At 35.5% G+C, this 26135-nt stretch overlaps 1 protein-coding gene across 1 annotated transcript; it reads right to left on the bottom strand.

Moving 5' to 3' along the window:
• Positions 1-5513: 5513 nt before the first annotated feature.
• LOC109263624 (taste receptor type 2 member 7-like) lies at positions 5514-6428 on the bottom strand. Its single transcript, XM_019443159.1, has one exon. It carries the CDS (start codon positions 6426-6428, stop codon positions 5514-5516), a length of 915 nt encoding a protein of 304 aa, XP_019298704.1.
• Positions 6429-26135: the final 19707 nt, after the last annotated feature.

The following is a 26135-nucleotide window of genomic DNA, read 5'->3' as shown; positions in this document are numbered from 1 at the left end:
GAGGAATCTGTGACACACAGCAGAACCCCAGACAAAATCTGCAAAGTTAGTATAAGATACTTCTATTTCCCGTTGTCCCTGGACATCATACTGAGATCATCCCATTCAAGTCAAACACATGGAGAAATAATTTGCCAGAGCGCACATCCTTATTGAAATTGATCTACTCTTTTCTCCATGAAACCAGGGGCCAACTAACTGATACAGAGCTAATGCATGCTATTATCAGATTATCTCCTTCTGAAAACAATATATCATATCATATTAGGTGCCATTAGTAGGTGTCAATAGCCTGTTCATAACCCCAGGGAAATTTGTATTATCTCTTTTAATCCTGAAATTACTTATGTGAAAGTTATTGGTAATTTTCCTATTTATCCCTTCAGTAGAATCCAGGAATCTTGTCTTATAAAATGGAAGGAATTTTCATACAAGATTTTGCAATTCTTATTATTTCAAAAGTTTGGGTAAATATGTGTGGGTATATGGAAGGAAGACTTTTTTTTAATGTTTATTTAATTATTTTTGACAGAGAGAGAGAGCACACAAGTGGGAGAGGGGCAGAGAGAGAGAGGGAGAGGGAGAGGGAGAGGGAGAGGGAGAGGGAGAGGGAGAGGGAGAGGGAGAGGGAGAGGGAGAGGGAGAGGGAGAGGGAGAGGGAGAGAGATGGAGACACAGAATCCGAAGCAGCCTCTAGGCTCCAAGCTGCCAGTGCTGAGCCCAACATGGAGTTCAAACCCATGAACCGTGAGAACATGACCTGAGCTGAAGTCGGACACTTAACTGACTGAGCTACCCAGGCATCCCTGGGAGGAAGACTTTAATTTTCAAAAATTTTACTATTTAAGTAGTGCCAGAGAATAAGTACAGGATTAGCAGGATTAACTTGGAAAAGCCTTCTTTCTGGTAACTTATTTCCAATGGTTAAAACTAAAACTTTTTATTGATTAATTAAATATACATTGTCTAGTGTTGAGATGAGTAACAAGGAGCTGTGTCTGTTGAGGAAGAAGCCAGAAGAAATAGAACACAGATGTTCTCAAACTCATTTTCTGATTTGAAACAGCTGTGATGTGCCTAAGAACTATAAACATGCAAACACATGGACCTCTCAGTGTGCCTACATAATTGACTCTTAATATTTACTTATTTACTGAGCAGTGTACATTTAGTCTCGTATTGTAAAAGACCTCATCCACATATATCAAAAGTCTTCTTTGACATAAAATTTCTATGGGAAAGAAAGATCAAATATCTACAGGGAAGATAGATCAAATTCTTATTTGTGGATTTTAAGTTCCCAATGACTTGAAAAGTCTTCATGGGATCTGTGGGTATCCCTTGCCTTATCTGAGTCCTGAAAAATGAGGTATTATGGAAGCATATGGATTCATAATAATCATGGTGCCCGATACACCAAGATGCTTTCAGAGAAACTTCCCTGCTCACAGCCCAGCTGAAGCTACAGGGAGCCCTAGGTAGACCAGTGGCTTTACCTTCCAGATTGAGTCTGATTGGTTCAGATTTGGACCCCTGACCCAAGTATAGCCAGTACCTAGATATGCCAGGGAACCTAATGATGGCCTGACAACAATGATAGATGTGTAATCAGATACACCCTAGAAAAATTTGAATTGAGGGAAATAAATCAAATCACACACGCCAGTATGTGTTCAAGTATAAAATAGAAAGAAGTCATGAGGTACAGTCAAGGTCCAGAATGGTAGAGTTAGTTGTATTTATGATGAAGTAGGAGTTACGTATAAGCAGAAAAAAAGTATTTTTTTTTCAACCATATATAGTGAGAGAAGGAAAAGTAGGTGTGCAGGGAGAGGTTGACTCATAATATTGGATGAGCATTAGAAGAGATTCCACAAATTATGGCTGTTGAGCTCTGTCTATAAAGTTTCCTTTTACTCAGCTGGCTTCAGCTTTTATTTTTGGATTTCGTGACAGTGTTTCTTCTTTATCATTTCATGTGCATTCCGCAGGTCCCTTCGTACATTAGGTGACTAAAATGTGAATCAGTCCCTTCCAACCAAAAAAGTGTAAATGAAAGTTGAGCTATAACTTGAATATTTTGTGAAGGAAAAGAATGTCTTTTAAATGCCTTAAAATTTTTCTCCCAAGAAAGACTTTACATTGACATGAATATATTTTTAAGGCTCCCATTAGTAGCATTAATATTCTATAATGTGGTGGACCACAAACCCTAGTCAGTAAACAAGTTACATCACAATCGCCTACATGGTTACTATATAGATTTTTGGGCTCCATCCCCAGAGACTATAGTCAGCAAGTCTAGGATAAGCCTGGAAATCCACAATTTAAAAATAGTCACTAGGTAACTTTGTTGCACAGTTATGTTTAGAAAAAAATTAGGAATTTAGATTTAGAAGGCCTGATTTGGGTCTAGATAAATAACCTATTCTTTTGTCTTTCCAAGTTTAGATTTCCTCATATTTACTACAGATAATAATACTCTCTACCGGGTTGAGACGATCAGTGAGATAATATACACCAAAAGTAAAGCAATTCTGGAATAAAAGTTTAATTACCTGATTACTGGAATTCCTTATAAATGCATTGGTGCCTTTTCATATAGACTTGATGAAATCCTGAAATGCCTGCCATGCCACAGCCCCAACCCAAGGAATTCCCAGCCCATGGCATCATTACAAGTTTCCCATGCCAATAGGCTCATTCCAAGGGCTCCCATGCCCATAAACCTATGTCAAGGAATTCTCGTGCCAAAATTTTTCAAGGCATTAGTACCAATTAGGTTACTATAAATAGTGATAATAATGATAATAACAAGAGTATAAATAGTAATAATAACAAAAGATTCTCCTAGTTCTTTAATTGTAGATTTTTTATTTCATTTTTTGTTTGAGTGCTCTCCTTTTCATTTTCTTCAGTAATATAAACTTTATTTTCAACTCTACTGTTCTCTTTGTTAATGGAAATACAAATTAATGATACATGAATGGTTAAAAACAAAATTACAGGGGCACCTGGGTGTCTCAATTAGTAAAGCATCCGACTTTGGCTCAGGTTGTGATCTCACGGTTCATGATTGTGAGCCCCGCATCAAGCTCTCTGCTGACAGCTGAGAGCCTGGAGCCTGCTTCAGATCCTGTGTCTCCCTTTCTCTCTGCCCCTCCCCCGTTTGCACTCTGTCTGTCTCTCAAAAATAAGTAAATAAACATTAAAAAAATTAAAAACAAGAAACAAAATTACATCCATAAAATGAAACATTATGAAGTTGTTGCAAATGCAAAATTTCACACATGTAATTTACATCAAAATATAGCATAAAGTATATATACAGCACAATCTCCATAATGTCATAAATTACATCACATACATGTATAGTGGTATTTGCATATGTATGTACATGGATGTCAACGCTGGAAGAATGTATATGAAAATTTGACATGGGATTCTATCAGGTTCACTTCTTACATTTCTTATTTTTCCAATTTTCTACATTAACTATGTATTATTTTACAAGTTAAAAAACAATTATTAAAATTATTTTTAAATTAAAAAAATAAATGAACATAGTAGAGGATATAAGTGGCCCAATGGTATCAGACCTCAATATGGAAATATCTGTCATGACTACCTATGTAATTCAGGCACTGGCACCAGTGAGACTTTCACCTTGGCCTTAGAACAAGGGGCCATGGGGCTTCTCCAGGATGATGCACAGGTCGTTGAATAACCTAAGGAGTAGGTTCCAGTTACGCAATTGTCCTGAACTCAGGCTGTAAACATAGTGAATCCAGTTTTTCCCAGGGGAGAGTTTAGTTTTACCTGACTCAACGAGTGAGCCTGGCATGGTAATTTCCTGGAGTCAAGTGATATTAAATTGTAAATTGGGGGACCTATGTTCAGATCACTTCAGACTATTAGCAAACCAAATATGAGATAAATATAAAAAATAAAGGATTTGACCAAATAATAGAATAATTCAGAGATTTTGAAATATTTTTAAGTTGACTGTTTAAGAACATAATACAGAAAGGTCATAGGATATCATTGATTATAGGTTGAACATTGATTGTTTTTTATCATAAATTTCAAGATCTAAAGTTCTATAAATAAGAATGGGAAGAAAACCAAATAAGAGAACACTGGCTTTAGAGACATAAGAGCCACATTTGAGTTCTAATTTCTCCAGTGAGTATAGCTGATGGACTTTAGGTATGTGTAACGACCTCTTCAAACCTTACTTCTGCATGCAGAAACTGAGATAATTCCACTGCCTATTTTACACAATGTTCTGAGAATGAAGCAAACGATTGTGTGTAAAAATATTTTATAACATTAGAAAAAATCCATGTACACACACATCTAGGTTTGCTTTTTTTGTTTTCATCCTTGCAACTTCTAAGTCACCTAATCACAGTTTATTTACAATTAAAAGTAACTACAATTCTTTTTATTTGTTTGTTTAGGAGTCAGGGTTGCACAAATTCAAAATAGATATCGTGAGATGTAAAATATGACAAAAATTATTTTTCTTTCTTAAAGCAAGACTATTTATTTATAGAGCAGAATCCACTCAACTCTACCAACATGTTTCAAAACTTTTACCTTAGATCTTCAAGTCTTTTGCTGATGCCATACCCTGGGCAATATTTCCAGCTGGAAGAAATTGACGCACCAGTTAAGGGGTTAAGACATCAGCTAAACATTTTCCTACCGAGACTTCAATGTCAACAACCTCACTCCTATTCTCTCTGGGCAGGAGTTTAACACTTGAAGGGATGAGAAAATATTTCTTCATCTTGTAAGAGATGGAGACCATGGATTGTATGTGTATATGCACATAAATGCTAGCTCTATTTGCATCTTCTCATTTACCAACTTGAACTAGTAACTGATATCAAAAGCAAAGTTAGACTTTAATCTGCTTATCTGGGTTCATTGCCATGACATCCAGAAACTTTCAAAATATAATTTGAATTTTAACAATAGTTACACTAATGATGCTCTTTGAAAAATAGTTATGTTTAACCAAATAGACAAATTGGTTATACTGTTACACGTCTTAGCCTAAATCAACGTGATTTTGCTCATCTAAAACAGAAGATTCTCAGTGACCTGAGTAAACAGATAACAGAACTACTTTGGTTAACCAAATGAAGTCTTTTTACTTCTCTGATTTTTTTTTATACAACTGCCACTCTACTGCAAATGTTAATTATTTGAATGTATTAGTATCATAACACTTATATATTTTATGTATATATTTATTCATATATGTTTTAAGTATACAGTCCCTGGGGAAAAAATATCCTATCCATCCAACATCAAAATTAGTGCTTCACATGTCCTGGGGGTAGAAGAGGAGAAGGAAATTGCTAGAAAGAGAGCACACAAAATACATAAGTAAACAAAAACAAAATGTAAGTCTATCAAATCCACGTCAAACAAATACACAATATTTAACATTGCTTCTGCTCTTCATTGAACCTTTCTTCTTTTTCAGGATTGTTTGTATTTCATTGATTCTTTTTGAGGCAGAGAAGTCTCCTGAAAGGTTGTTGGAATTTAGAATTATTCAATATGATTATAACTGAATGTCCAGAGGGAAATGCTGCCATTATGTCCTTTACCACAAAGAAGCACTGACTTCCGTAAGGAATACTGAATGTCATATTGGCCATGAAGGCAGCAAAATAAGAAATAAAGAAGCAAAAGAATGTTATCACTGTTTTTAATGCATTTATATGGGCTTCTGTGCTGGCATTTCTAACACCATGAGATCTGTTTTGCATCCGATGAGTGTGCCTATAGAGAGAAATGAATAACATAAAAGTACACATCACAAATATGGCTAGTGGAAATAGCAATGCCAAGTTGACAAGAAGCACTCCATTAATTGGTCTTATCTTGAGTTCAGTCTTCTTCAGCGTGGCATTCTTGAGGAAATCATTATTGTTCGTGTTTTTAGGGTAACCTACATCCAAACACACAGCGGCAATGCTCATGGAGGCCAGCAGGCTTCCCAGAAGCAGCCAAGGCATTAACTTTGAGATCCTGAATTTCAGCCAAAGAAAATAGGATTGAGTGAAGCCTGATATCTTGAGGCAGTAAAACACAGAAAGGCAGGTGGCAAACCAAAGACTGACAGAGCTAAAAAACATCCAAAAGAACAACATTGCTGCACCATAAATTTTTACCCTATAAAAGAGTGGAAAGAACACAGAGAAAAAACTTTGTACCATTAACACCATCAACAAACCAAATCTCGATATCCCTATACATATGCAAAGGAGTTGCATTGGTGTTAGCTTCCTGCTTTTGATCAATTCTTTACCGTTGATGATTACAAGAAATCCATTTACTGTAATCCCTGTGATGAATTCTGCTGACATGATGATAAGGTGAGGAATCGCTGACAAAGAGGAGGCCATGTTCCCTACCATAAATCTTAGCTTTTTCTTGCGGAGGTGTTAAATACCTCCACCGGATGATCTTGCAGATAGGAACGTAGAGCACTGAGAAATCTGATCTTCTGCCAATTCCTGGATCATAAGTAGACTCTTGCACTGGATTTTTACCGGAAGGAAGAAAATCAGAGGGACTACTTTTTGAATCTGGTGCTCTTCACAAGAAACTGCGAATGCAAATCCAAAAATTTGAATGAAGGTTGGGTCTTCCAATTACATGCTAGGGAAAAATGCCATATTGGCATTCATCAGTTCTCATTCGTTTTCAATTTTGCTGAAAAATATGATTATAAATATATTTTATTTAGCTTACTATTATTTCCTTTTTGCCTTTTATTTTTTCTTAATGACAAATGATACATCCTCAAGACAGACAACTATTTTTATTATTGCCACAAGTATCCAACCTCAGACGTGCCTCTCTCCCCAATACACTTTTTTTTTCCTAATAATAATTCTAAGACACTTTAAGAAATGTCCTCCTCCCCACTCCCTACTCCCCCCACCCCACAAAGGCAATTTCTTCTCTAGACTTGAAAATTATTTCCTGAAATGAAGAATCCTTCATTCCCTTAAATGATCTCTCATATTTTTAAAGTTTTATTTGTAGAATTCTGGCCCGAGTTTCAGCAAACTGCAGTCATAAAAGTAGTGCATAACCAGGATAAAATTCTCATGCTAACGTCATCTAATGCTCCTGTTAAAGAGTATCATTTGAAAAGGTTATTGAATCTATTATTACAAAGAGATGTTCACATAATCTTACTGAATTATAAATACATTACATGTGCTAAACCCCAAAAACCAAAGCAAAAAAAAACCCAATTTGATTAAAAAATGGGCAGAAGGTCTGGATAGACATTTTTCTAAAGAAGACATACAGATGAGCAAATCATTAATTATCAGGGAAATGCAAATAAAAACCGCAGTGAGATATCTCGTCTGTTAGGATGGCTGCTATCTAAATGACAAGAAATTACAAGGGCTGGCAAAGATGTAGAACAAAGGGAACCCTTATTCACTGATGGTGGAAATTTATATTGGTACAACCACCATGGAAAACAGTGTAGAGATTATTCAAAAAATTAAAAGTAAAACTACCATATGATTCAGCAATTCCACTTTTGGGTATTTATCTGAAGACAACAAAAACACTAACTCAAAAAGACATATGCACCCCCATATTCATTGAAGCATTATTTATAAAAAATATGGCAACAGCCTAAGTGTCCATCAATGGATGAATGGATAAAGAAACTGTGATACATCACACACACACACGCACACACACATATTATTCACCAAGAGAAAATAATGAAATCTTTTCATTTGCAACAGCATGAATGGACATTTAGGGCATTATGCTAAGTGAAATAAGTCAGACAGGAAAAGACAAATACTGTATAATCTCTCTTAAATGTAGAATCTAAAAACAAACAAATAACCCCTCCCAAAACAAACAAACAAAAAAACAAAATCAAGCTCATAGATACAGAGAACAAATTGGTTGTTGCAAAAGGCAAGGAGTAGCAAGGGGGACAAATGGGTGAATTTTTCTTTTTTTTAGTTAAATGAGTTGATTTTTTTTATTTTAGAAAGAGAGAGAGAGCAGGAGTGAGAGAGAGGGGAAGAATGAGAGAGAGAGAGAGAGAGAGGGAGGGAGAGAGAGAAAGAGAGAGAGAATCGTAAACAGGTTCCATGCTCAACGTGGAGCCCAACACAGGGCTTGATCTCATGACCCTGGGTTTAGGACCTGAACCAAAATCAAGAGTAGGACACTCAGCTGACTGAGCCACCCAGACATCTCTGAACAAAAATTTTTTTTAATGTGTGTGTGTGTGTGTGTGTGTGTGTGTGTGTGTGTGTGTATATATATATATATATATATATATAGTAAGAGTATTAAAAATTCAAAAAGGAAATAACTGGATTTGCCACCCATTGTCCACACCCATTCATGTTTTTTTAAAGCCTTTTAGGGTCAGTGCTAGAATGTACATTCACTAGCCATGAAGGTAAATGTCAGTGCTACCTCTGAAACATTCCCCTGAGGGCTTCATCACCTTCTCCACCTATCTTCTACACATCATAGCTGTTCAAAATGCAGCAAGACTTATCCCATCTCTAACTTTTCTAAAATGTTTGTTTTGTGACCTGTACATCACTTTTGCCTCTGGTCTCTGGACTTGCCATCCTCCTTGTCTACAAACTTTGACTTTGCCCAGTGAATGGTATTAGCCAGCCCCGTGGCCTCCAGGAGTCTATTCCCAGTTCTAGGTACAGGTGAAAAAGTGTCATCTCAAGTCTAAAACTCTAGACTAGTGTCATGATTGACATGAGGAAAAGAAAATGAAGTTTGTACAGTTTACAGTTTTGTGTCCTAAGTTACATCTCTGGGACTTGATTGTATGTATTGAATGAAGCATTTAAAAGGATCTGATAACTGAGTTTTCAAGTACTGTTTACTTCTACAGAATCTAGTTCTTAGTTAAACTAGAAATCAAATCAATTATAGTCTTCCATTTCCAGGAATTCTTTTAAAAAATTTTTAATAATTGTGTTTCATTCAGTGAGCTTGTTGAATTAAAGGTGACTGAGAAAATGGTGTAGAACAATTTAGCATATACATAACCAGCCAATTGATTTTTACATGACAAATTATTAACTGTGCAATGTTAGACTAAAAATCCTAAGATATACTGACTATTGGGGAATTTTTTTTTATTATCATAAATGTTTATTCCCTTTTGCCTATATTGGTACAAGGCGTTACAGAAAAGATATATGAATATACCTGAAATATATCCTATTCTAGCGAAGCAATGGGGATCTTTTTGTATTTCAAATATCTTCACCATGATAATCAGCATCTGGGGAGACAGCAATAACATTATTTTCTTCATTTTCAAGTGATAAACTAGGGTAATAAAATATGGAGCAATATATGGAAACTCTTATTAGCCAAAAAAAATAACAAATCAGATTAATTTCTTACAATAAAGATTAATTATAATTGTAACAATACTTTTTAAAAAGCACTTTATTTTTTAAATTTTTATTTATTTATTTTGAGGGAGAGAGAGAGTGTGTGTGTAAACAGGGGAGGGGCAGAGAGAGAGAGGGAGAGAGAGCATCCCAAGCAGGCTCTGTGCTCTCAGCCCAGATCTCATGAACCGTGAGATCATGACCTGAGTTGAAGACAAGAGTCAGATGCTTAACTGACTGAGACACCCAGGAGCCCCAAAGCGTTTCATTTTTAAAACTGCGTTTATAACAGCTACTTCACAAGACACAAATGCTATAGGTAAGTAAAAATTTAAGAAAATATGAAATCACACAAAACACTTAAAACCATTATTTTGAATCTGTTGTCTTAGACAAATACACAATTCATAAGCTAGAAACTTTCCTCTTGAGTGTCCAAGTGATTTCACATTTTTTTCTGAGCTGGTTTCAAACAACCTACCATTTGTCACATTCATACAGGTGCAGCTGGTGGCAGAGGCTGTGCGTTATACGATTCTGCTGTGTGATTTGAATTTACCCAGAATTTATTGCATTCTGAAATCCTGGAATCTAGCTCTCATTTGCTTCCCTAAATACATTACTTAGTTGAAGAGAAAGCTTGAATTTTTCAAGAACTATTCTAAAGGTATAATTGGCATTCAGCCACAATTTACCTGGTTAGTATTTGCATTTGTGATTTTCCTGTCATATGTGGACTGTTTTGCATTTGCCTTTATTGAATCCATTTTGGAAGAAAATTTTGGTGAAGAGCTCCTCCTCAGATCTCGGAAAAATTAATGGTGAGTGAGACAGTCTTGAAATTAACAATTCATAGGCTTGTTCAGAGGTCTGGGAAAAGCAGTGGCCAAATGGAAAGAGATGATTTTCAAATTGAATAATCTTTGAAAGTTTTACTTAAAAATAAATTTCTTTTCAAAGAGAAATAACACTATCTGCCAAGAGACATTGAATTTTTGTAATTTATTAAACAAATTTCAGTTTAGACGTCTTTCACTCAATATATATTCTAAAGGCTCACATGAACCTTGAGAATTGGTATACCTCCCATGGAGTTTTTTGTCTCTCTCTTTGCTTTGCTTTGAACAATGTGGTAAGAGTCACTGGATTCTAAGAAGGTGTTCACAAATGGCTTGAAAGATTAGAATGAACTTTAAGTGTTGACACTGTGACTGGGTATTTCCCATGAACAGAGATCAGCTTATTTGGTTCTCCTTGTTTATAACTATATAAATGTCTGAGTTTTTTCAAGAAGCACATTGAATTGCTAGTACTTTCTAGTGTTTAGGGTAGGTGCTTCACCTAAGAAGATTAAAGTTCTTTTCATTACTTCAGTTGAAAATATTTTTGTTTATAATTTTTCCATTACCCTTGCTTTGATATTGAAATTTTGCAGAGCATTGGCTCTAAATATTGAATCTTTATTGGTCCAAATTCATGCATTGAATTGTCTTATTCCTGTAAAAAAAAAAATCAAAATGTTTTTTGGCCTTCTGTAAAGAACTGACACAAAATTTTACTTATCATCTATCTTGTCATGACGCGGTCACAGGAAATGAAAGGAGTCTAGGTATTTAGAACCCATGTTCATGTGTGGACCCTGTTCGTGCATTGGCAGCATTTGGGCCACTGCATCCTTGCTGAGACCAGATTCCAATCACTGGAGAAACAATGGCTTAAAATCCATTCAATATACCTTCACGTATGTTCAATGTAGTTTTTCTTTTATGTTGAGTTGATTTCAGTATTCCCATAGGTTATATGAATTTTGAATTTGGAGAAAAATTGATTTATTATTAGACTTATTATTAAGTTTATTCTCTGAATTCCCTCCTCAAGTTTCTAGGATATTAAGTATCAGGAGAGTGAAGGAGGACCCCAGGAGGGTGAGCATCAGACTCATGATCCAAGCTGCCAAAAGTATTTCCTTATGTGTTATACTACACTCACGGGGTAATTCTCTGAAAAAAAAAAAATAGACATCAAATTTACACAATGGAAATTGAGTAAATTTTCTAATTGTACTCAGATTTGACAATAATGTATCTGTTGCTTTGCGATATTAGCAAACACTGATTTTATTCTTAAAATGTATTTTAGATGTTCTTCTATAAACTTACTGTCATTTAATTCTTACTGAAAAATTATGGAACTGCCTCATTTGAGGAACACAGTGAAGTTCCAAGACTGAAGCTTCAGGACAGTGTGATAAAGATTTGAATACAGGCGTTCTGTCTCTGGAGAGCATGTGGTCAACCAACACACTACATATATTGCGATTGGAATACTTTGCTTCACCAAAATTATTAAAGAATACATATAGGGGCACCTGGGTGGCCCAGTCGGTTGAGCATCCAACCTCGTGTCAGGTCATGATCTCACACTAGTGCGCTCGAGCCCTACATGGGGCTCTGCACTGATAGCTCAGAGCCTGGAGCCTGCTTCGGATTCTGTCTCCTTCTCTCTCTGCCCCTCCCCCACATTCTCTCTCTCTCTCTCTCTCTCTCGCCTCAAAATAAATAAACATAATAATAAAAATATTTTAAAAAATAATACATATGAAATTAGCTGGAGAATCACAGTTTAATAGCCACCATTCTTTCTTTACACATATACACTAATGGGAAAAAAATCGAATACAATCCATTTGTTAAAGAGCACATCAGTAAAGTGATGAAGTTATGGAGTTGGAATTATTAGCATATCCCACGGTATACCATAGAACTGAGATGGAAAACAACAAATAGAATCTAATAATAAGTATTCAATAAATAGTTATTGATATTTTTGTGGAAAATGAGACACAGCTCCGTTCATTGGAAAGTTATAGAACTCCCAGGATTCATAAAAACCTTATAGAAGAAAGAAATCAGAGGCACCTGGGTGGCTTAGTTGGTTAAGCATCCGGCTTCGTGTCAGGTCATGATCTCACAGTTTGTGGGTTGGAGCCCCACATCAGGCTCTGTGCTGACAGCTTGGAGCCTGGATCTTGCTTCAGATTCTGTGTCTCTCTTTCTCTCTGTCCTCCCCTTCTCATGTTCTGTTTCTCTGTCTCTCTCCCTCTCTTTCTTTCTCTCTCAAAAACAAATAAGTATTAAAAAAAAAAAAAAAGAAATCAGATCCCACCACAACCATGCCCATTTTACAGAGAAAAATATTTTGAAGTCCTCTAGATTAGTAGGCTTATTGCAGGTTTAAATGAGTAAAAATAGGCAGAGCTTATCAGGTCAGTTCAATTTTCTGGGCTTATATTTCCTCTTAGTCAAAACAAGTGTATGGAAAAAAAATGAATGGCCACAAGTTTGATTTTGTCAACATTTTCAGAATCATCTTCTGCCAAAACCTTGAAACAGTGTAATTACCTTTGCATATGTCCCTCTAGGACAGACAAATAATAGGATTTCATGATCCATTGATGACTGTATTGAATTAAAGTCCTGCTTGTGAGCCAACTCTTGTCAGCACACTCCACCCCAACTAATATTCTAATGCTTATTGTCATTCTGCTTTGAAGGCCTTCCTGTGTGAAATTATAATTTTTATCTCAGATTATCACTGAATGATGAGGTAGAGAAGAGCTTAGTTTCTCAAAGAGACACTATAATTAAGGAATAATTAAGGACTTCATTATTTTCTTACCATATGACTAAAATTTAACTTTCATTATTCCACTGGACAGTTTAAACCAATAGGAAATTAAGGATGCAATGCTTTTGAAAATTCCAAAAAAACATGAAGTATAAACTAGTTGTTATGAATTGGCTGAATATGATATGTGTCTAAGATAATAGAGCAAAGAGGGGGCGCCCAGGTGGCTCAGTTGGTTAAGCATCTGACTTCAGCTCAGGTCATGATCTCACTGTTTGTGGGTTTGAGCCCTGCATCAGGCTCTGTGCTAACAGCTCAGAGTCTGGAGCCAGCTTCGGATTTTGTGTCTCCCTCTCTCTCTCTCTCTTCTCCATTCGTGCTCTCTCTCTCTCTCTCACTCTCTCAAAAATAAATATTTAAAATTTTTTAATAAAAAAAGATAATGGAACAATGATAAATCTGGGGGAGGGACATTTTAATTGTTTTCATTGCAATTGAGTAAATGTTAAATAATAACAGAAGTAGACAGAACAAGAAAAGTTGTCTAAGAGTCAGAGAGAAGTATTTACAATGGAGTCCTAGTAACAGTAAAACATGCCTTCTATTATATCTCCATCCTTTCCATCCTGAAATGGACTGTAGCCCACTTTCAGATGCCTAACATTACATAGCGACACGCATGAGGAAAAGTAGCTGACAGCACAAATTATGGCAATAGCATAAGTGTTCTCCCCCTGATTGAGACCTTCATAAAATAATTTATGAGAGAATAAGCAAATGGAGGATAATTGAGTGATACATTTTTTAGCCAAATGCTGAGTGCTAAAAGCTCATGTAACTTATTAAAACTGTTCGATATTTGTAGAAGAAAGAAAGAAATACCTCTACAGTAGAGATGGGAAACTGTCATTTTCCAATGTTAGATAACTTACCTAAATTTAATCAGACAATCCATGAAAGAGTAGAAATAAATTGTGATCTCCATAAACACCAACTGATACTTTTTAGGTACACCAAACCACATTTTCTTCACAGTTGAGCCATTTCATAATGTGAACTGTAAAAAGAATGTAACTCCAAATTGTGGCTTAGAACACATAATAACAACCCCCAAATCATGAAAGGCTGCTATTTTTTAGTGCATTTTGAAGACCAAATTGTTTCAATAAATTTGAATAAACAAACAGTGTTTAGATATTTTGGTTGTGGTCTGTCCTTTCTTCGCTGCTCTTAATTTTCAATATCCATTCCATATTCAAAGCGACCATATTCCAACGTAAGACCCTGCTATATCTTTATATTTCCAAAAGCACTCTGGACTCAAACTGAAAAGAGACAGCAATTTGTTGAAGAATGACACATTTGTTATTATTTTCCTGATCTTTTCAAAGATAAATGATTGAAAAGAATGATTTGTAGCAGCTATAAACCAATTAGCATTGAGTTAAAACTCCAACAGCACCATTTATCTCTTTTAGCTTTCTTTTTTTTTTTTTTTTTAGTACTTATTTATTTGTTTTGAGAGAGAGACAGACCATGAGTGGAAGAGGGGCAGAGAGAGAGAGAGAGAGAGAGAGAGAGAGAGAGAGAGAGAGAGAAAGAGAATCCCAAGCAGGCTCCGTGCTCTCAGCACAGACAGCAACACAGGGCTTGTTTCCATGAACCATGAGAGCCAGAGTCAGACGCTTAACCAACTGAGCTATCCAGATGCCCCTAGCTTTCATCTGATTGTTTGGGCTGTTCATAATCAAGATCGATTTCTCTCCTTTTTTTTCCATGTCCTTTGTTTTTGACAGATTTTGAAAAGTTAATCAAATGATATTTTTTTCTTGTTGGAGATCTAGCTGATGTTACTCTGAGACAACATTAGTAGAAACTAAAGAGTTTCATGCTCAATTTTACTGACACTGACATTTCAAAAGAACTTCTGATGTAGACAAGTGGCAACATATGGGCCTTTCAGAAGGTCATATGAAGCAATTCATTCACAAATGGAGAAAAACTAGTGCAACACTTCCTTGGTTTACATATGATGTGATCGGGTGGGCCTCAGAGGGGAAAAAATAGATTGTGTTCCCAGCAGTGTGTGCAAATTGAGTTTTTTTTTCTCAAAAGGTATCCACATGTAAAAATGTCAACACTCCTGGGGCGCCTGGGTGGCGGTGTCGGTTAAGCGTCCGACTTCAGCCGGGTCACGATCTCGCGGTCCGTGAGTTCGAGCCCCGCGTCAGGCTCTGGGCTGATGGCTCGGAGCCTGGAGCCTGTTTCCGATTCTGTGTCTCCCTCTCTCTCTGCCCCTCCCCCGTTCATGCTCTGTCTCTCTCTGTCCCAAAAAAAAAAAAATGTCAACACTCCTAAGAGACATATTTCTTCTGAACCTGAAATATCAACCTCTTATATTTAGGACTGTGACATCTAAAAAACAGTGATGAAAGTAGAAATTTTTTCTTGCTCTAGATTACATGCATTGTACATTTTTGCATGTGTGTGTGCAAAATTACACATTTTGCATTGTGTGTGTGGCGATATGTGTACTTACTTAGTACCATCTTGCTGGTTCTACCCCTTGGAAATATAATACGGCTTCTAGGAAATAGGATAACTCTAGTTGCTTTTAAATTTTGATAACTGGATTTTTGGCATTGAATTTTTTCATTTGGGTTAGAGGTGGGATGCTTCCTTTAAATGTCTGTATTCAGATTCTCTTAACACGCTGCAATCACTGGTAATAAGCAAAGGAAACGGGGAATATTCTTGAGACTTTTATTTATGCATTTGTGGTAAAGCAGTTCTGTCTGCAAGTGAAGGAGAGCACATATCTATTCACTGTAAATCTTGAAAATTAACGTATCCCTGAGGGCTCGATCAAATCACTCAGTAGTTATCAATGATCAATCTAATAAATATGATTCAAATTTTGAAGTGACCCTATTCTTTCTAGGAGGTTTAAGAGTATATGTTAAAAAGGTAACTCAATATAACTATGGATTTTATTACACAGATTCCTGTACGAAAGTGAAAGCCAAGTTTCTTTCTCTATCATTTTTTATTAATAATATGGTTATTAGTTTTTAAAATTTCATTCCTGTGGTCAGAACATAGTTTTGCAAAGGTCTAAATACAATGTAATATTTTAGATTATGGTTGGTACCACCTTAGCTTATGAAATAAGCATCTAAACCTGGTTATGCCCTTTATGTAAGTCAGCAGGTAACTTCATGTGAACTGCTATCAACATGTCTTCCTGCTTTGTAGAGTCTATTTTATTTAAAAAAAATTTTTTTAATGTTTAATTTTGAGAGAGAGATTGACAGAACATAAGTGGGGGAGGTGCAGAGAGCAAGGGAGACACAGAATCCAAATCAGGCTCCAGGCTCTGAGCTGTCAGCACAGAGCCTGACACAGGGCTCAAACTCACAAAATGGGAGATCATGACCTGAGCTGAAGTCAGACTCTCAACCAGCTGAGCCACCCAGGCACCCATGTTGAGTTTAAAACAGTTCCCTTCTACTCTGCTCTGTCTCCTGAGTGATCACTGATAGTGACAAATTACTTATGAATGAATCTTCTCTGTATTTTGGCACTGGTTAAAAGAACTTTTTTTTTTTTTTGCTTGGTTGGTTTTGTTTTGTTTTGTTTTGTTTTGTTTTGTTTTGTTTTGTTTTCTAGCTGACAGTATTCTAAATGAAAACCAAGATTTTCAGTCAAGGCTAGTCATAGTTCTAAAAATGTAAGCTCTTTGATAGTTAAACTTTTTTTTTTTTTTGGTCAAATATAGATTCTGATTAATCTGAGTCTAGAATCATAATTGCATAAACTCTCAATTATTTAACATTGTTTCTCTTTTGAAAAGAATGACGTTTCTATAATCATTCTATATACACTTAGTATAAAAGGAGTTCCGTGTGGGTGGGAGGTGGGTAGGGGATGGGTAAAATAAGTAAAAGGGATTAAAAGTATAATGGTAATGAGCACTGAGTAATGTATAGAATTGTTGAGTCACTCTATTATACAGTTGTTAATATAACACTGTGTGTTAATTATACTTAACAACTAAAAAATAATAACATAAAATAAAAACAAAAATAATTGATAAATTAACTCACTGATACAGCAGCTTCTGTTCCCATTATATTGTGAGCATTTACCTTTTTGCAGAATAGTTTTTCAAAACATAATCTCCAATAGGTAAATAAAATTTCATAGTACAGTCATACAATAATTAATTATTCTTAATTTATTAGATATTTGTATTATTCCCAATTTTTGGTTATGTAAGTAATATTAAATAGAATATTTTTGCATGCAAGTGTTTGATTTTATTTCTGATTACCTCTTTGGATTGGGATATAGAAGTGTATCAAAGTTTGTGACTATTTCTACGTTCATCATCTACGTTGTTTTCAGAGAAACTGTACCGGTTTATATCCCATCAGGAGGATATGATTGTTTCTGTTTACTGTACATATATCAGCATTTTGTGTTTTTTCTAAAGATGGTTTCTAATTTGATAGTGAAATGACTTTTAATTTTTATTTTCATTTTTAGTGTAAGTGTGGTTGAATTTTCTTAGATATATGTGTTACCCACTTAACTGTTCTCTTCTGTGACTCATTTTATATCCATTGCCTGTTCATATTTTTATTTTAATTGAAGGATACAGGAACTTCCTTTCATCTTTATGCTTTAAACAGTTTCTTAATTAGAAAGGCAAACTTAATTCTATACATGTAGCTATAAGTCATTACATATTTATTTGACAGAAGATGAACGTGTTGCATTATTTGTAAAAGCAGTTCTAACAATAACTCTTTAATTTACCTATTAAGCTTTGCTTTTTAATCTTTTACGATACCTTTAAAAACACCACTAAAGATAGAGCTCAGAGTACACTGGAAATCTGGTGAGTATGAAAGAGACCCTTGAGACTGATAAGTTTTCTAAAAGCTGCAATTTTTTATCTCAAATTAATTAATTCAGAAAATGAATGACTGATGAATGAAACCATCTAAGGATACTATTACAACACGGAAGAACCTGGTAGACCCAATAGATTATTCTGTTGTTCGTAAACAAAAAGACTGTGTGTACTTTGTTCAAATTCTGGCTATTCTGATTTAAATTTTTGATGGAAATATGAATAAAATACATATTTTTACTTTCTTCAGAGAAAAACATATATAAAAATTTATTAAAAATATTTATATATATTAATCATATAGAAATAAGTTATATGTATAAATATTTATACTCACGTAAATATATATCACAAATATATAATATATTATACCTATATTACAACTCTCTCATATGCATTATATATATTGTAACTTCTATACAAAGCTGCTTAGAAGGCAAATATGGCCCTAAGGGGAAAAAAGGACAAAGGTGTTTTACACATTTAGGAGTAGCAAATAAAGCAAAACAAACCAAAAAAGCAAAATAATAATGAATGGGAGTACCCTCTTCAATTAGGGAAATTAACATGCAACACAGAAAGTTTTTGTTTCTAAAATAAATTTCTAAAAATAATATCTTAAAATATGAAATCTTGCCTCTATATATCGGTAGGTTTTCAATTGCCCATTTTAACAACTTAAATATAAATGGACACCAGCAATTAACGTGCTTGAAATAGGATAAAAAGCAAATTATAATGGCTTTTTAGTAACTGTGTAACAGAGTGATGGAACATTAAGTTGAAAGAACAAAGGCGGACTATGTATTTATGTAGGCTCTTGATTTTGCTTTATTTTACTTTAATTATTTTATTTTGTTTTATTTTATTTTATTTTATTTTATTTTATTTTATTTTATTTTATTTTATTTTATTTTATTCTTTTATTTTTCAAGAGAAAGGGAAAGCTTGCACACACAAGGGGCCCAGGGAGAGGGAGAAAGAGAATCTTAAGCAGGCTCCACACCCCGTGCGGAGCCCAACGTTGAGCGCACTGGTGGGCCCAACACAGGCCTGATCTCTCTCAAGATTATGAGATCATGACCTGAGCCGAAATCAAGAGTCAGAGCTTAACTGAGTGAGTCACCCAGGTGCCCCAGGCTCTTTAGCAAATGACACAAACACAACACAGAAAGAAAAAGTAATGTTTATTTCCCATTTTTTAAGTAGCCTATTAAGTATGACAAAATGAGTGAACCTCTTTGGGACTCCTTTTTCTTTACTTTTAACATAAATTACAGTTATTGTTACACAATTATTTGGAACTGAAAAATAATATATAGCCTTAGATTTTAGTAATTTTCAAAAATGCCAAGTGAATGATTCTGTATACTTCATTTAAGATATATGCTTGGTTTGCTGGGAAGGAAGAGGGGGATCTATCTTGAATGAAATAAACAATAGCTATACATAAAATTAACTTATAAATATGAAAACCCAGTTGGATACAGACACTCAAAACACTCCAGTGACTTTCTTAGATTCCAGTTTTTCACTTTCTTATATTCCAGCTGACAGTGATATCACCTAAGTATTGAAACTTTGTGGGTCACAGACCATTTTAAGAGTCTGATGAACTCTATGAACTACCTTCCTTTAAAAATATCACTGCTCCCCCCAAAAATTATGGATATAATTTCAGAGGTTTCACAGAAGTTCAGCATGATTCACTAATTATAGACACAGATTAAGATCCTTATCTCAAGGAAAACCCAATATAAATATTAGGAGGTCATAATAGTTAACTTTTAAAATAACTGGATTTTAACATGTTGGGCATAGTGATAAAGAGATCTTTGGTCATTTATTTGTGGGATTTATCTTTACAAAAATTTCAATAAATGAAGTTCAAAGAAAATGTGAGCCAAAATCAGTGGTAGGTCAGTGAAAAATTCCTTGGGTCAGAAGTGTATTTGCTTATATTCAAGTTTGATTTTAATTTTAAATAAACTGATAAGACCCTGGTTAATTTAGTGTTAGTTGAATGACATGTTATACTATTTTCTTTGGTGTATTAAAAAGAAAGTCTTTAAAAAGCATCAGTTGTGAATACTAAGACTGGTTTTTATGGCATACTTTCTTAAATCAATTTTTCTGCACGAAATCATCCAGACAATCATATCCACTTTTTGATTATAAAAAACAGGATTTTGGTGTCATATAAGGTCGGCTCAGAACGTTTACCATATTCAACAAGCAGTATAGCACAGCTGATTTATTGCTCCCCCAGTTCAAGTGATATTCTGGGTTTCTTTCCTGGTTAACTGACACGCTATTGATTATTGACATGAATTGTCACTTAAGCAAGTTATAATACTATTATTAATAGTAACTGGGTTATAAGATCACTAAATATACAATGTAATAAAAGAGATGGCTAATTTTTAAGTCTCCAAATAATACTTGAAATGCTTAACTGACATATTTTATACATAAAATCATGAACTATGGTTTTTAATCCCACTTATCTAATCTTCATTTTGTTGTAGAGGTGGTTTGTATATACAGAACGGCACATATTTACATGGGGGAGGGATTGTAGTTCCTGTTGTGTCTGCTTACACATTAAATTATTGTACTGTAGGTAAATACAGGTTTTGTTCTATGTAAATAAGTGAGATGACAGATCTTTTTACTAATCCCTATTTACATGTATTATCTAGATTTTTACCGGTGACAGTGAATCTAGTTAATAGCCATAGTGCTTTATGGAAATGTACACTGAAAAGTTTAAAATATCATATAAATATAAGGAAACATTATTATAGGTGAATTAACTATTATTATTGCTGTTTGCCACCATACTATAAACACATAACCATAATTTAAATTCAGTATTAAACGTATTAGTCCAATACTCTGAAATACTGATGTAACTTTTGGTATGAAAAGAGATCTACTTAGCTGAACAAATGTTTATGAAACTTTGTGAATGCCTTATGCGACACAGTTTTATGTCTATGAGGAGTTATCCACTTTGGGTAAGAAAGAAATTTTAGGAAACTAGCTTTTGGTAAAACAAAACACAACTCTCCAGGCAGAGGTGGAACTACCAGGAAGCCACTGAAGCAGAAGCTTTTGGGCTTCTTACTATATGACTGGTCATCTACTTCCAGGGCCTTACATGGGTTCTGTAGCATTTGGAACAATTATATGCTTTTATAACTTTTGAAAAAGTAACGTGTTTTATCTGAAAGCAGTTAAGACTGTTTTCTGTTCACTTTGCCTTTTTTATGCGTTCCTCAGGGTAAATGGGGTTGGAACAATTGAAGAAAGTTTTGAGAGCTGTCTGAAAGGAAGCTGAGTTGGGGATACATTGCAATTGAGTTAAATAGCACATAGCTAACAAGATTCACAGTCTCTAGCATGAATACTTATGCCATTGCTGGTTGTCTCTGTGTAGGAATGGCTTTCTGTCATCCATCATGCCAATTAGGCTGGTGTCATACCACAAGGATGTAAACACCTAAGACAGAGGCATCTTACTCCATAAACATGTCCAACAGCATCTGACCCTAGAAGAGAAATGGAGAAAAAAAATTGGTGTTGAAATATACATACTCAAGTGCTAGTCTGTGGAAATTTGTTCAAACCTTACAGCTTATAAACGAAGGAAACAACAACTCTAAAACTTTACATGAAAGCACTAATGATGAGCTGTGAATCTAAAAGAAAATTTTCTAAATTATTAGCATTAATAAAAGATTTTTTCAACTATGCTAGATGATTGAATTACCTTCCCGTTCTCTTTACAGAAAATATTATAACATCATTTCATGTGAGGAAGCAAAGAGTATGCAGCTAAAAAATGTAGAAAGTAGAATTATAGAGATGTGTGAGGCCGTTATTACTAAAAATATGCATTTTATTTGCATTTTGTGATGTTTATAGTATTTTCCAGCTTTTTAAAATATGTAATGTATTCTGATTTTTCTTTTCTAAAAAATATTCACTTGTGTCTGATTTTGTATGCATAAATTTGTATTATTTTTTAAAGAGGGCACAGATTATATAAACTTTAGGTCTCATTAAACCTAGTTCCACCCTTACCTGAGAAAGTTATAAAGAACTCTGGGCCAGAGATTCTTCAAGAAGGAAGAAGCAGTCCAGTGACCTTTATCTTTTTCTTTTTTTCTCAGTGACCTTTTTCTTATGGCTTTCTTTTTTTTCCTCAAGGTTTATTTATTTTTGAGAGAGAGTGAGAGAGTAAGCGGGGCAGGGGCAGAGAGACAGGGGGACAGAGGATCTGAAGTGGGTTCTGTGCTGGCAGCAGAGATCCCAATGCGGGGCTCGAACTCATGAACCGTGAGATTACGACCTGAGCCGATGTTGGATGCTCAACCAACTGAGCCATCCAGGCACCCCTTTCTTATGGCTTTCTAACTTGTTTCCTGATGCTGGCACTACAATTAGCCTTCAGGAAAATAGATTTCTTTTTTGTTTTGAAATTCTGTGCCTTGTCCCCATTCCTTCCAAAGAAGAAAGTTTGTGTCAACATTGTTATAGTGAGTCATCTTTGTATGGTAGTATGACGGGTGGTTTTAAAAATACATATTTTTTGTCCTCTTAGGTTTTTAATTCCAGTAGAGTTAACACACAGTCTTATATTAGGTTCAGGTGTGCAATTGATTCGGCAATTCGAATTCAGCAATTCGAATCAGTTCAGTGATTCAGCAATTACTCAGTTCTTATAATAAGTGTACTCTTTTTTTTTTTTAACCTTTATTTATTTTTGAGACAGAGAGAGACAGAGCATGAACGGGGGAGGGGCAGAGAGAGAGAGAGGGAGACACAGAATCGGAAGCAGGCTCCAGGCTCTGAGCCATCAGCCCAGAGCCCGATGCGGGGCTCGAACTCACAGACCGTGAGATCGTGACCTGAGCTGAAGTCGGAGGCTTAACCGACTGAGCCACCCAGGCGCCCCAAGTGTACTCTTAATCTTAATCACCTATTTCACCATCTCACCAGCCACTTCCTCTCTGGTAACCATCAATATGTTCTCTATAGCTAAGAGTCTGTTTCTTGGTTTCTCTCTCTCTTTAATGTTTATTTATTTTGAGAGAGAGAGAGAGAGAGAGAGAGAGAGAGAGAGAGCGCGGGAGGGGCAGAGAGAGAGGGAGAGAGAGAATCCCAAGCAGTCTCTAAACTGTCAGCCCAGAGTCTGACGCAGGGCTCAATCTCACAAACTGCAAGATCATGACTTGAGCTGAAATCAAGAGTCAGATTCTTAACCGACTGAGCAACCCAGGCTCCCCTCTCCTTTTTATTTTTAAAATACATATTCTTTTGACATTGCTTATGTTTATTTTATACATTGTAAGTGTGGCTTTATTTTTTTTAATTAAGGTTTTATTTTAAAGGACTTGGCTTAAACACAAAGTGAAAATTATCTTTGTTGCCATAAATTCAGTTCAAATTGATCTTAAATTTAGATTATGGAATATTACATGCCAGGCCCTAGAATTATCCAAATAATTCATTCATATTACAGTGTTAATTTTTAAAATGTATGAAAAAAAGCCCTGAAAAGATCATACAATGTGAGCTAAATATTCAGTGTTACAAAACATGGTTTTCTGAAGGAAACACAGCTTATTTCTTGTAAATTATCTTGAATCTCTTACCCTATCTGAGCAGTCAGTGGAGAAACATTGGACTGACTACCTGAGGAATCTTCCTCTCCCCATGTCCTTCTTTGGCCCTTCCTCATCCACAGGGACTTTCTGTGGAGGCAGTGAGGGATGATTGAGGTTAAAAGTTGTTATGGACTAAATGCGTTCCCTTTTTGTATGTTGAAATCCTAGGCCCCAATGTGGTGGTTTTCAGAGGTGCAGCCTTTGGAGGTAATTAGGTCTAGATGAGATCATGAAGCAGGGCCCTTATGATGAGATTAACGCACTTAGCAAGCAGACACAGAGAATTTGCTCTCTCTTTGCCATGTGAGAGTACAGCAAAAAGAAGGCAGCCGTCCACAAACCAGGAAGAGGGCCTTCACCAGACACAGGATCTGTCAGAAACTTGATCTTGGACTTCTCAGCTTCCAGAATTGTTAGAAACAAATGTTTATTGTTTAAACCACCCAGCATATGGTATTTTGTTATAGCAGCTTGAGCAGAGTGAGACAAAGGTCCATCTCTGGGGAGGTGCTGCTAAACTTACATTCCTCCATGTCTCCACAAAAGACAGACCATCTTCCAGATACAATAGAACTATCTCTTCACGTCTCTTCTTTCCCTTGTTTTCTGCCTTCATCAAACATTATGGTTATTTTCACAGTGGGGTTTAAATCCTACTCACATGTCGGGAGAACATTCTTAACTGTTGGTGGCAAGATCCCTTGAAGGGACAGCTTCTCTTTGTTCTTGGTGGAGGAGATGATTTAGTAAGCCTCCTTTGGGATTCAAATTGAGCCTTCAGAAGCCTGCTCCGCCTGGATTTCAAGCATTTAGCAGGAAGGATTTTATTATAGGTTCAGGAACTTACTTTCTCAAGGAAAACTCTAGAGGGGGTTACAGGATGGATGGAGGACCCAGAAGGACAAATAAAATCTCAGTTATTTTAGTATAAAATGCCCATGATAACCTCCTTCTTTTTGCTCCGGTGTGACAATGTTAAGAAAAGTCTCTGGCTTGATGTACAGGCTTGATGCCTCTGCATTCCTCTGGGGAGGTATTGAACAGAAGCTAAGATTTGGGTTCTGGGGAGTGTACGGATGCAGGAGCCAGAGGACGGCAGGACAGCTGGCATCCAGGCCATGTGCAGTTAATTCTGGCGAATGAATGAATGACAAAATCTAAGAAATACATAGCCTATTTTAGTAAAACTTCAAAGAAGTCTACAGAGACCTGGGTAGAATGTGAAGATAAAATGTAACATTAATGCAGCACAGACAGTCTCTTCCACATGGTATGATGCTCCATTCCAAATTCAATCCTATTCCTCCAAGAGCACTCTTTGCTCCAGTCTGGACTGAAGATGATCCCTGATACGCTGTGGGAAAATACATGGCTAAGATTCTCTCCCAGAAGAAAACTGATCATTTCAGGATATGAGCTGTCCTTGCACTGACTTAATACTTGGTACCACACTATGACTCCCCCAGAACAATGAGGAAGTAATAGCAGCTACTAAAAGGCCCTAACAAAGGGATCCTTCTTAGAATAAAGTACTTATGTAAAAGACAAAATACTGCCTCTATCCCAGGTGACAGGATCTGTTTGTAATTTCCCAAAACACAGTTTTCAAGCTACCAAAAAAAAAAAAAAAAAAGTTTAGGTGCCATTGTCTCTGCTCACTTTATATTTCATATAACCATTAGCTGTTAAAATTTGAAAAGAAAAAGAGTTGAAATGACATAAAATGCATTTAATGCATATAACAGATTTATGATTCAACTTAACATGTATCTTAGAATTTGATTAATTGTATCTGTTTATAACCTCTAGAATTAAATGAACTGTTACATTCTCAACAAACATTAAAAAAGTCAAATCTGTTGACAGTTTGTGACTATGCAGTAAGCAATGTATACTAAAATTTGTTTTTATTAGCTTAGTGTACATTAAAAAATTTTTTTAATGTTTATTTATTTTTGAGAGAGAGAGAGAGAGAGAGACAGAGCATGAGTGGGGGAAGAGCAGAGAGAGAGGAAGACTGACTCCCAAGCAGGCTCCAGGCTCTGAGCCGTCAACACAGAGCCCAATGTGGAGCTCAAACTCACAAACCACAAGATCACAACCTGAGCCAAAGCTGGACGAGTCAAACATTTTCAGCTCCCCAAAATTCTAACGCTTAATTTCCTTCTTTAAAAGTAGAAATTTTATTTCCAAATATCCTGGCCATTGACTTAGTAGGGTTTCTGCTTGTAACAATCGTTTATGTCATTTCAAACACAATACAACCAGGTTCTAAAATTCTTCATGCTAAATGCTAAAGTACAGCTATTAAATGACAAAAATTTGAAATAGCTCTTATCCTAAAAGATGAATAAAAAAAATCAACGAATACATCCATACAATCCACACAATGATACAGGAGTATGCAATCCAATAAGGGCATGGTATATAGTTCTCTCTATTAAAATAAAAATAAATCACAAAATA

The sequence above is a fragment of the Panthera pardus genome, unplaced genomic scaffold, assembly GCF_024362965.1.
Source record: "Panthera pardus isolate Hobbes unplaced genomic scaffold, ASM2436296v1 HiC_scaffold_8, whole genome shotgun sequence".
NCBI classification, from domain to species: domain Eukaryota; kingdom Metazoa; phylum Chordata; class Mammalia; order Carnivora; family Felidae; genus Panthera; species Panthera pardus.
This window is presented reverse-complemented; position numbering and strand designations above follow the sequence as displayed.